This window comes from Cryptomeria japonica, chromosome 11 (genome assembly GCF_030272615.1).
Source record: "Cryptomeria japonica chromosome 11, Sugi_1.0, whole genome shotgun sequence".
Lineage (NCBI taxonomy): Eukaryota > Viridiplantae > Streptophyta > Pinopsida > Cupressales > Cupressaceae > Cryptomeria > Cryptomeria japonica.
In genome coordinates this window covers 640187421-640198495 of record NC_081415.1, presented here as the reverse complement: position 1 = coordinate 640198495, position 11075 = coordinate 640187421, and the positions used below count along the sequence as shown (strand labels likewise).

Genomic DNA, 11075 nt, shown 5'->3' with positions numbered 1-11075 from the left:
TACGAAGAGGGTTTTTTTTTTTTTGTTATAATACATCTTCTCTTTTGTTCCTTCGAGATCTCAAATCTATGTAAAGCCCTTTTTAAAAAAAACCCATTTTGTGTGTAGCTTACAATCATTGCATTTCGTGAGAAGACATTTTTGTGAAGAGTATTGTCAAACAATTCACGTGACCTGTCCGTTTTTCACATTTTGCATACATATTTACCAGGAAAATAACGTGTTTATCTGTTTTTCACATTTTGCACGCACATCCATCAGGAAACTTGCAACTACAACATCCGAGAAAAATTATCGGACTATACCCTTGTTCTAAAGCTCCCATTTTGGCACAAGATGGGAGCACAATGACAAAATGTGAAGAGCCTGGCCATACACCCGCCAATTGCATTTGCTAATAATATTCAAGGCATTTCTAAAGAATCCATTTTGTCCATACTCTGGAATCATCGCATTCCATGATACCGCATCTTTTTGAGGCATTTTATCGAACAGTTCCAGCACGCTTTTATATGCTTCCACATTTTGTATACAATTCTACCAGGGCATTTAACGTGTTGTGTCTGTTTTTTCACATTTTGGATACATGTCTGCCAAGAAAGTTGCGTGTTGTGTTTGTTTTTTACATTTTGCACGCCTTTCTGCTAATACTTGGGGATGTTCATATCTATTTGAAGGTCCTCCCTCAAACATCTCTTGCCCTATTTTCTCACTAAAATCATCTGTTGCAAGCTGCAATTCATGCCATGAAAACCTCTTCAACTGCCCAAAAGAAATCTTTCTGTCATCCTCACCAGAAACATCCTCTTTCCTGTAGCGCAACCACCAACACTTCCACAAAAGGAAGATAAAGCATGTCAAAACTACAACTGTCCCTCCAATACTTCCAATCAGGACTCCAACTATTGATTTGGAACCACCTGAATTTGAATTGAGAGTAGAAGCACATGGGTGCTGTAAATTTGAACCATAATTAAGTTTATTACCCGAGAAATTGTATTCAGGTCTTTGAAATAGGGCTTCTGGGATTTGTCCAGTGAGATCATTAAAAGACAAGTCCACTTCTATCAAAGTTGAAATCTTTTTTATTGAAGATGGTATCTCTCCTCTGAGATTGTTGTTTTTTAGCACTAAGTACTAAAGATAAGACAGCCGACCCAATGAGCTAGGGATATCTCCAATGAAATCATTGTTTGATAGATTCAAATTTTATAGATTTGTCATGTTACCAAGTTCTGGTGATAGGCTACCAGATATGTGATTATCCTCTAGTCCTAAGATATTGAGGTACGTCAGCTCGCCAATATCAGGGGATAAGGTACCTGAAAATCCCATAGATTCCAAGTGCACAGCTGTAACATGTCCTCCACTGCAGGTAATGTGAGACCGACTAGTGCAGGGTTCCACTAAATTTGGATCCCAAGTTCCAAGTAAGTCTGTAGATTCATTTAGTCCTGCTTTGAGTTCAAGTAATGCTTGACCTTCAGCATTTGTTGCAGCTATAAAGCATGGATAGTATAGAAGAATAAGAAATACAAGCCAGTTCGCCATAGAATGCATATTTCAAATAAACCATCAATTTTTTAACAGCTATGTATAATCTCCAGAATGTTAGATTATTAGCTGATGAAGTATCCACATTCTTTCCTTGAGAGAATTGTACTTTTCCTCATAGCAATTTCCAGAGTTACTTAAGTTCAAAAGGATCATGCTTGTACTGGTTATCAAGCACACATTCTGTGGAACCTTATGATAGTGGGGTGTCCTTGAACTATGAATGCCTTGCTCCTTAGTATACCACTAACATCTGACCTGCAAAAAGCTTTGTAAGTTGTGGTTCACCCATCTTTGATATCCTTGATGTTTGGTAATTGTTATAAACTTTCTCTTTCATTCATTACATCCTCTAAGAACAGTCATTGATATTGCAGCACTTGTATTGTCTAGGCATTTGACTGAACTTTCTTTTCCTTCACTGTCATTGCACTCTTTAATGAGATTGTGTTTTATCCTTGTTAAATTTCCGACTTTGGCACATGCTGGGAGTGCGCTGGAAAATGTGAAATGATTCATTTGGAGACCTGTTAGTTGCATTTGGTAAAGTAATGTGACTGGTTTTTGAAGGTACCCATGTCTTCTGTATGCTGTAATAACTGTATTCATTTTACAAGCTTCTCCCAAACTTCAACATAGATTGAATAACAGTGCAGATTTTTCTTGCTCCAATTAGTCATAAAATGCCATTGCTACCTTATGTCTCCTGACTGTGCATTTTGATCTTATGTAGAAATGAAGTTCGAGCACGGGCTCGTGACACTCATTTCATTACCAGTTGATTCTGATTTCATTGAAGTTTACTATTTGAGCATGCATTAAAAAACTCAGATACTCTGTTTCTATACCAACTTGTTGCATTGAATTGTTTATCTTCATTATGTGGTATTGACCCTTTTAAATACTGTAAGGTTTCACATTGAAATAATATGTCCCTTAAAACAGTTTATCCATTAATGTTTTCTTTTTATGCATATCATGAATAGTAAAGTAAAAGGTTTCATATTTAAAACAAACATGTCCCTTTGATACTTCAGTTGGTTTCTTCATCATTCCATTTTGATATTCTGAGATTAGTTACTCTAAAAGGTATGTCGGGCTCATACCCGAAGGGAGCCTCGGTCAGGGGCACATGCCAATTAGAGTAACTAATTATCTGCACATGAAACAAACACATTAGCATAAACATTTCTTTCTCCTGAAGCAGTGATTTGTGTCTTTATCTTTCCCGCCCTTTCAAAACAGAAATAAGATAGGATATGATAAATGATATATTGTAGGATAATCTTTCATTGCTTAGATCTATTGGATCTAACACCTCTTCTCTTTTGTGCAAGAAAGTAGGGGTTTTTCAGAATTTGAAGATCGAGAAAACAGTCATAAGGGCAATGGGACAGCCAATAACCAGTCAAAGCAACCCAAGGCAATGACTGGTTATCCTTACACTCACTATTTGATTCTATTTTTTTTCTGTTTTGGATATGTAGGAAAGATAGAAATGCTAAGCTCACGGCTTGTGTGAGGTTTTAAGAAATTCAGTGCATGTATAAATATGCTTCAAATGCATGAACTCAATTTGTAATCTATCATTGTTCAATACGAATGAAAATACCCCCCTTTTCTTTTTAACACTGCAATGTACCTTTTTGTAAATGCAATCATTTGATAAAAATGCATCCTTTGGCTAAAATTACATGGGTAATGAAATTTTAGGTAACAAGTACATTTGAAAATCGTGTCATTAAAAAAGAGTACCACTTCTATATCTGTGATAATAAGGAGCATGACACACTTTTTGTACAACGTTGCTTTAAGAGGTTTTTTGAATATTTGAAAGAGAGAGGCATAACAATAGTTAAACATTTTGTTTGGTCTGATGGATGTGCGACACAATTCAAATCTTTGAGGCCTTTTTATACACTATTTAGATATCATCAAAATGACAAAATACCCATGTTTGGAGTTTTTTTTAGAGTGGTCATGGAAAGGGTGAACATGATGGTGTAGGAGCTTGTATCAAACGTTCTCTAAGAAAGCATCAAATAAATTACACAGGAGATCGTATAGACGATGCACACGATGTTGTTGAATGGTGTAAGAAACACTTTGAGAAATCTAATTATCCTAATGAATCATCATCGAGAACATACAGACCCATTCCATATAGAGTGTTTTGGGAGATAACCGGTACGTGTTCTCTTTTAGTGTTTTATTTTAATTTTTAATTTTTTTTTTTTAAATGTTCCTAGTTCAAATGCTTTAATTTAACAACTTGATCTACATGCATGTTCGTGTACACATGTACATTTTGCAGATGTGGATAGAAGGTCAATGCATGGATGCAAGAGAGTGGAGAGGACAAGATCTTTGCATTGTGTCATGAGTACAGATAATCGCCCATGGACATTATACACTAGGGATTATTCATGTTTTTGTTCTGATTGCATTTTGGAAAACTATGTTGATTGCAAGATCCAAGAGCTTGGATATGTTAGTGAATGGAAATTGGTGCCACTAGATGTTTCTGACACATACGAGGATTCAAATGAGGACAAAATCTTTGAAAACATTCCTTTGATTTCTGGTGATTATGATCATATTTCAGGATTGATTTAAAAAGGTATATGACGCATATATATATATATATATATCCTTAAAATATGTTGCGTACATGTAAATATTTCCTTAAATATTGTTTAAAATTTATTTAACTTGTTTCAAATTGCAGGAGATATTTTTGTAGTCATAACAGAAGATGGAAATATAGGTGTTAGTTATTATTTATTGCATTGCACAGAAGAGAGAAAGAAGTTAACAAAATCTAAAATGAGCAATGGAATGTCATTTCCCATAGGTTTGAATTGATTCATATGTACATAGATCGCTTAAGTGAAAATTTTTAATTTCTCACGTTTCTTATATACATGTACATGCAGGCTCAGTTGTAGTGTAAGGGACATATTTCAAACAAGTTAAAATTGTTCAACATGGGATTCATTTCACTGAATACCAAATTGACAACAAGGTATATCAGTATAGCCACTTGGTCATTGTTGTTGGCCTAATTCTTCAAACAGTTCCACGTCGTGGGCGGTCTCAAAAGTGGAGACTAGATAGTGAAGATCGTGACAAAATATTAAGTGTTATTGAAGAGCATTTTGAACCACTTGTTGTGGTCTGAACTATTTAGTAATCCAAAGTACATGTGGTTCAAACCATGAATTGAATTAATACTTAATAAATTAGAACTTGTTTTGAAACTTGGATAAATATTTGATATATATATATATATATATATGGCTTGTGTGGACCATATATTTTTTAGTTAAATATGAAAATTTTGATTATATCAAATTAGGATGTATGAAGTTAATTTGTATGTATGTTAAATAATACTTACGTGCACGTATGTAAAGTAAATTGGGACATGTGGATCAGTTGAAAATGTGTTAAGGCGGGCGATGTATGCAGTTAATTAGGATGTATATAGTAGATATCTAATTATAAAAGCATGTACATGCATATGTAATTTGTAAGTTGTTAAAATAATTTTAAAGCATGTATGTAAAGTAAATTAGGACATATGTATTTATTTAATTAAAAATGTATATTTAAATTAGAATGTACATGTATAAAATTGATATTAAATTAGGACATACATGTGTAATAATTGAAGAGGGGTCTAAACCACTAAGTGATGTGGTGTGAACTATTTAACTTGTATGTACCTACAAGTACATGGTGTGAACTATTTAGTACACCTAGAAGTACATGGACCTATAATTTAAATTAAATTGAATATGTTCATTAACTTTAGTTTGTTCATTTGATATGAACAAGTGTGATTTTTATATTGTTCATGGCTTGCACAGTGCAATGGATATATATTGTTCACAAATTCTTCTAAATTAATGCATATCTACTATATACATGTTACATGTAGTAAAATTTAAATTATAAACATATCAATCTTTTTTTAATCTATCTACATGTACATGTAAATTTAGTCACAGATATATATATATATATATATATATATATATATATATATATATATATATATATATATATATTTGAAAGTTTTAGAGAACATGTGCATTCAATCATATATATTTAAAGTGTGTAAGTAATCTAACATGTGTGCATTCAATCATATATATAATTATCTGAATACAAATGATGTGATATATTTAATCCAGGATCAAATGCACAAACTATACATATATATAAAGTATAATCTAACCATACATTCACATGATATATATATAATCTAGTGCATCAAACACAAACTATATAAAGTACATATAATCTAACACACATGCATGAAATATGTAATCTGATCAAACACAAACTGTATAAAGTATAATCTAGTCTAAACTTCATACATGCATGAGTATATATAATATGAAAGTCTAAAATGTACACGTATATATAAAAAGATAAACAAATGAGCTATAAAGTCTAGCAAATCAACATGCATCATGTCGGCCACGAATAGAGCGACCATCTGAGGGAGAATCCTGGTGAGAGTCTGGATGTCCAATAGACCCTTGCAAAAGTAGAATTTATTTAAATATTAAATATAGATCTCTAGACACATGTACATCAAATCCGGCTAGAGTTAAATTAAAATTAAAATATAAATTGTAATGCACATGCATACATGTACATATATACAAAAAAACCATAACTAACCTGTCCACTAACAACATCAAAAGAATCTCTCCTACACACACGCTCGGAGATCAAGCTAGGAGTGACATGAGCTAACTGTTATACATATACATATATATGTATGTATTTAAGGATTAGTCCACGATCAATTTAAATGATACAAATTAACTTAGAACTATTATTTATTAAATGATCTATATATAGATTTATCGTACATTACAACATGTGTACATGTCTTGTAAAAATTCAAACGCACATGTATGTACATACCTATGTATCAAGAGTAGGTTGTATAGTCTGCTCATGTCTTGTGATCATATCAACAACATCACTCATGCCTGCATATCTCTGTTTGGTTGTACGTATGACTGAGGAGTGTAAGGGGCTAACTATATGACTAGGCATTATGGATGAAGTGTCTGACTGTAGTAGCATACCCATAGACCCAGTATGGCTCAAACCTCACAGCTGCTCCTCAAATGAATCCAAGCCCTCATCTGTGATATGGACCTGATCAGCTCGTATCTCCTTCTCTGCAACAATAGAGTGATCTGTAGGTGGGTCAATGCCTAGAGCATGTGTAGAGTGATGAGAATGTTGTGACTACCTCAGGGTATGTGTCGATGCGGCGATAGCCTGCCCGTCTCTGAGAATCTCCTCTCTAAAATCAGCCAATGGTATCCCAATTTGAGATGAAATAAAACAGTAAGAATGCAGCAGGTCCTCGACTAAATACTGCGACATCTGTACATGTCTACTACCTCCGACTATAGATGTTACCTCATCTAGGGAGGGGATGCTAGTAGTAATATACTGATCATCTGAATCTGAAGCCACCTTGTGACTAGAAGATGCATGATCTGTGGATGATCTCGAACGTGGTCGGTCCATCATATATCTGCCCATCCTGTTAGATGATATGGTGGCTACTACTGATGCAATTTGTCCAATCTTATCAATTAATTCTCTCTGAGAAGCAATCACAACGTGATCCGCTATGGGGGCCAGGGCTGGGACTACTGCAGGAAATCTCTAGCCAACAAGGTCCATGTGTCTAGGCAGAGCTCTATCACGCCTACGATATGCATCTTTATCAGCAATCTTGCCCCTCCCTTGTCCATAATATACTCGAATATCAAGGTAGTTTGGTTTCATCTGATAATGAACCTCAGCAAATACCTATTATGCAAAGTATAATGGTATCTGGTCGTTATTAGGATAACGACCATGGGAAGCTAAGAAGTGTGGGTAAATCAATGATGCAACCTGTGGGTGGATACATCTTGTGACTTGATATCCTCTCACCTTACTCTTCTTCTGATACTGTGGAAAGCATCTCTCCTTGATGGTCTCCTTTGAGACCACCCTCACCACATCAGCAAAAGAATCAAGACTCCTCACCTCACTCCTCAACTGTCTATAAATATACTCTATAACCTCAGGTGAGAATGAGGTGTGAGAAACTAAGCAGTCCCTCAATGTTTGCAAACTATCAAAAATGGATGTACATATACTCTTGTACACACCATCAGTATGGGGGTCATCTAATATGACCCTCAACCTATGCAGCTCACGATCACTGTACTAGAAAATGGTAGCAATGTCGGGCAACAGGGGATCCTAGTGTGGAGGATCTATATCATCAATGTGTGGCTCCTGATCAGGAGCTTGTGTAGGTGGATCCTGGTCAGGAGCCTATGAAGGTATATCCTGGGATGCCATCTATCTAGGTATGTCATAAAGTTAAAATAAATATGTAAATGCACACACACATGAAGTGCATTCAATTTAAAACATTAAAAATTAAAATCAGTTAAATTCTAGAGAGAGAGAGAGATCATTTTCATGACAGAGAGAGAGAGAGATAACATATATTTCAGATATATATATATATATATATATATACAATCAAAAATTTAAATCTTTGAATACATCAAAAATTCAAATATATCAGAGAGAGAGAGAGATAACATATATTTCAGAGAGAGATAACATATATTTCAAAGAGAGAGATATATATATATATATTTAAATCTTGAATACATAAAAAATTCAAGAACATGATATGTATAATTTTTATAAGTCAATAACAAAAAAAATTAGACCTATATTTTATTGTAACGTATAAGTATTTGTGTGTATATAAAAATTATTATTTTTGTTTGAAACTAAAACATGGCCATTGATCTAAAAAATGGAATGTAACTTATCTAAATTTATTGACATTGTTTCTTATTGAACTCCATATCTCAAAAAAATAGAGGTCACTATATTTTTGTAATGGGCATATCATTATAAAATTATTAAATCTGTAATATGTGATCCTAAGAGGAATGTCTTATATACACTAGGATGTTATAAGGGGTCATATGTGGTCCTAAGGGGTCACACATGTGTTAACGCATGTGTGACCCCTTAGGACACTATGTGATGGACTAAGGGGTATGTCGTTCACAAAAGGATTTTATAAGGGGTCATATGCGGTTCTAAGGGGTCACGCATGTGCTAGAACACATGTGTGACCCCTTAGGATCACATATGACCCCTTAGAAAACTATGTGATCCTAAGGGGAATTCCATATGTACACTAGGATGTTATAAGGGGTCATGTGTGGTCCTAAGGGGTCATGCATGTGTTAACGCATGTGTGACCCCTTAGGACCACATATGACCCCTTAGGACCCTATGTGATGGACTAAGGGGTCATATGTGATTCTAAGGGGTCACACATGTGTTAGAACACATGCGTGACCCCTTAGGACCACATATGACCCCTTAGGACACTATGCAATCCTAAGGGGAATGTCATATGTACACTAGGATGTTATAAGGGGTCATATGTGGTTCTAAGGGGTCATGCATGTGTTAACGCATGCGTGACCCCTTAGGACCACATATGACCCCTTAGGACACTATGTGATGAACTAAGGGGTATGTTGTTCACACTAGGATTTTATAAGGGGTCATATGCGGTTCTAAGGGGTCATGCATGTGTTAGAACACATGCGTGACCCCTTAGGACCACATATGACCCCTTAGGACACTATGTTATCCTAAGGGGAATGTCGTATGTACACTAGGATTTTATAAGGGGTCATATGTGGTCCTAAGGGGTCAAGCATGTGTTAACGCATGTGTGACCCCTTAGGACACTATGTGATGGACTAAGGGGTATGTCATTCACACTAGGATTTTATAAGGGGTCACATGCGGTTCTAAGGGGTCACGCATGTGTTAGAACACATGCGTGACCCCTTAGGACACTATGCGATCCTAAAGGGAATGTCGTATGTACACTAAGATGTTATAAGGGGTCATATGTAGTCCTAAGGGGTCACACATGTGTTAACACACGCGTGACCCCTTAGGACCACATATGACTCCTTAGGACACTATGTGATGGAGTAAGGGGTAGTTCGTTCACACTAGGATTTTATAAGGGGTCATATATGGTTCTAAGGGGTCACACATGTGTTAGAACACATGTGTGACCCCTTAGGACCACATATGACCCCTTAGGATACTATGTGATCCTAAGGGGAATGTCATATGTACACTAGGATGTTATAAGGGGTCATATGTGGTCCTAAGGGGTCACGCATGTGTTAACGCATGTGTGACCCCTTAGGACCACATATGACCCCTTAGGACACTATGTGATGGAGTAAGGGGTAGTTCGTTCACACTAGGATTTTATAAGGGGTCATATGTGGTTCTAAGGGGTCACACATGTGTTAGAACACATGTGTGACCCCTTAGGACACTATGTGATCCTAAGGGGAATGTCGTATGTACACTAGCATGTTATAAGGGGTCATATGTGGTCTGAAGGGGTCACACATGTGTGACCCCTTAGGACCACATATGACCCCTTAGGACACTATGTAATGGACTAAGGTGTATGTCGTACACACTAGGCTTTTACAAGGGGTCACATGCGGTCCTAAGGGGTCCATTATGTGATCCTCTATGGTCCTAAGGGAACGTATAGTGTCATCAGAGGCATATGTGGTCTTAAGGGGTCATGTTGTGTGTGTAATAGGATGTGAAAAGGGGTCACATTGTAGAGGATTTATTTTGTCTAATTTGTTTAAATTTGTTATCTAAGTTTTCTAAAAAAAATTTAAAATTTAAATTTATTAATTTTCTAACATTTTAATTTATTATATTTAGATTTGTAACATTTTTCTACTTTTCTTTTTTTGCTAATTTTTTTCTAAGTTCTAATTTACTACCCTAGTTTTCTAAGTTTTTCATAGCATTTTTTTTTTAAAGTTGAAAAAAAATACATATACGGTTATGTAATTTTAAAAACAAATTGACAAATTTTAATCAAAACATTAAATTATCAAACTTTTTTCTAAAATGTGGAAAAATAATAAATATACAATTATTTAATTAAAAAAATAAATTAACAAACAAATTATTTATTAATTTTTGAATAAATTTAATAAAAAAAGACATTATTAAACAAAAAAAAGGGTTATTTTGTGCACCTAAAATAATGTAGGTCGAAAGCTAAAATGTGAGATGTGTTGGTTGCTGCAGATAGGGTATGGTGACATGGTGCTGACGTCGGGTTCACTCTAACCCCCACTAGACAAAAAAATACAAGTTTGAAAATGATACTTTAACTGTCATTTTCGGATTTTATAGAAGTTTGAAAAAAACAATTTTAAATAGGGTTCGAGCGAAGGGGGGGTTCAATCAAACCCCTTAAAATATTAATTTTTAAGGGGTTCGATTGAACCCAGAGGGGGGGCTCGCTCGAACCCCCCTAGTTCTTTTGAACCACCCCCCAACATAATTCTCCACTTTCACCAATTTCCCTCATTGGAAAAAGTGGG

General features: G+C 35.2%; 1 protein-coding gene across 1 annotated transcript; it reads right to left on the bottom strand.

Moving 5' to 3' along the window:
• Positions 1 to 549: 549 nt before the first annotated feature.
• Positions 550 to 1551, bottom strand: LOC131063127 (LRR receptor kinase SERK2-like). The gene is made up of 2 exons (XM_057996892.1): positions 1292 to 1551; positions 550 to 1108 (listed from the first exon to the last, which is right to left on the bottom strand). Exons 1-2 carry the CDS (start codon positions 1549 to 1551, stop codon positions 550 to 552), a joined length of 819 nt encoding a protein of 272 aa, XP_057852875.1.
• Positions 1552 to 11075: the final 9524 nt, after the last annotated feature.

Bases quoted from the DNA above. Each gene is read 5' to 3' on its own strand.
- LOC131063127 (XM_057996892.1), bottom strand. From the start codon at position 1,551: ATGGCGAACTGGCTTGTATTTCTTATTCTTCTATACTATCCATGCTTT. The intron at 1,109-1,291 runs GTACCTCAATAT...CAACAATCTCAG, and splicing joins CCTGATATTGGCGAGCTGAC to AGGAGAGATACCATCTTCAA.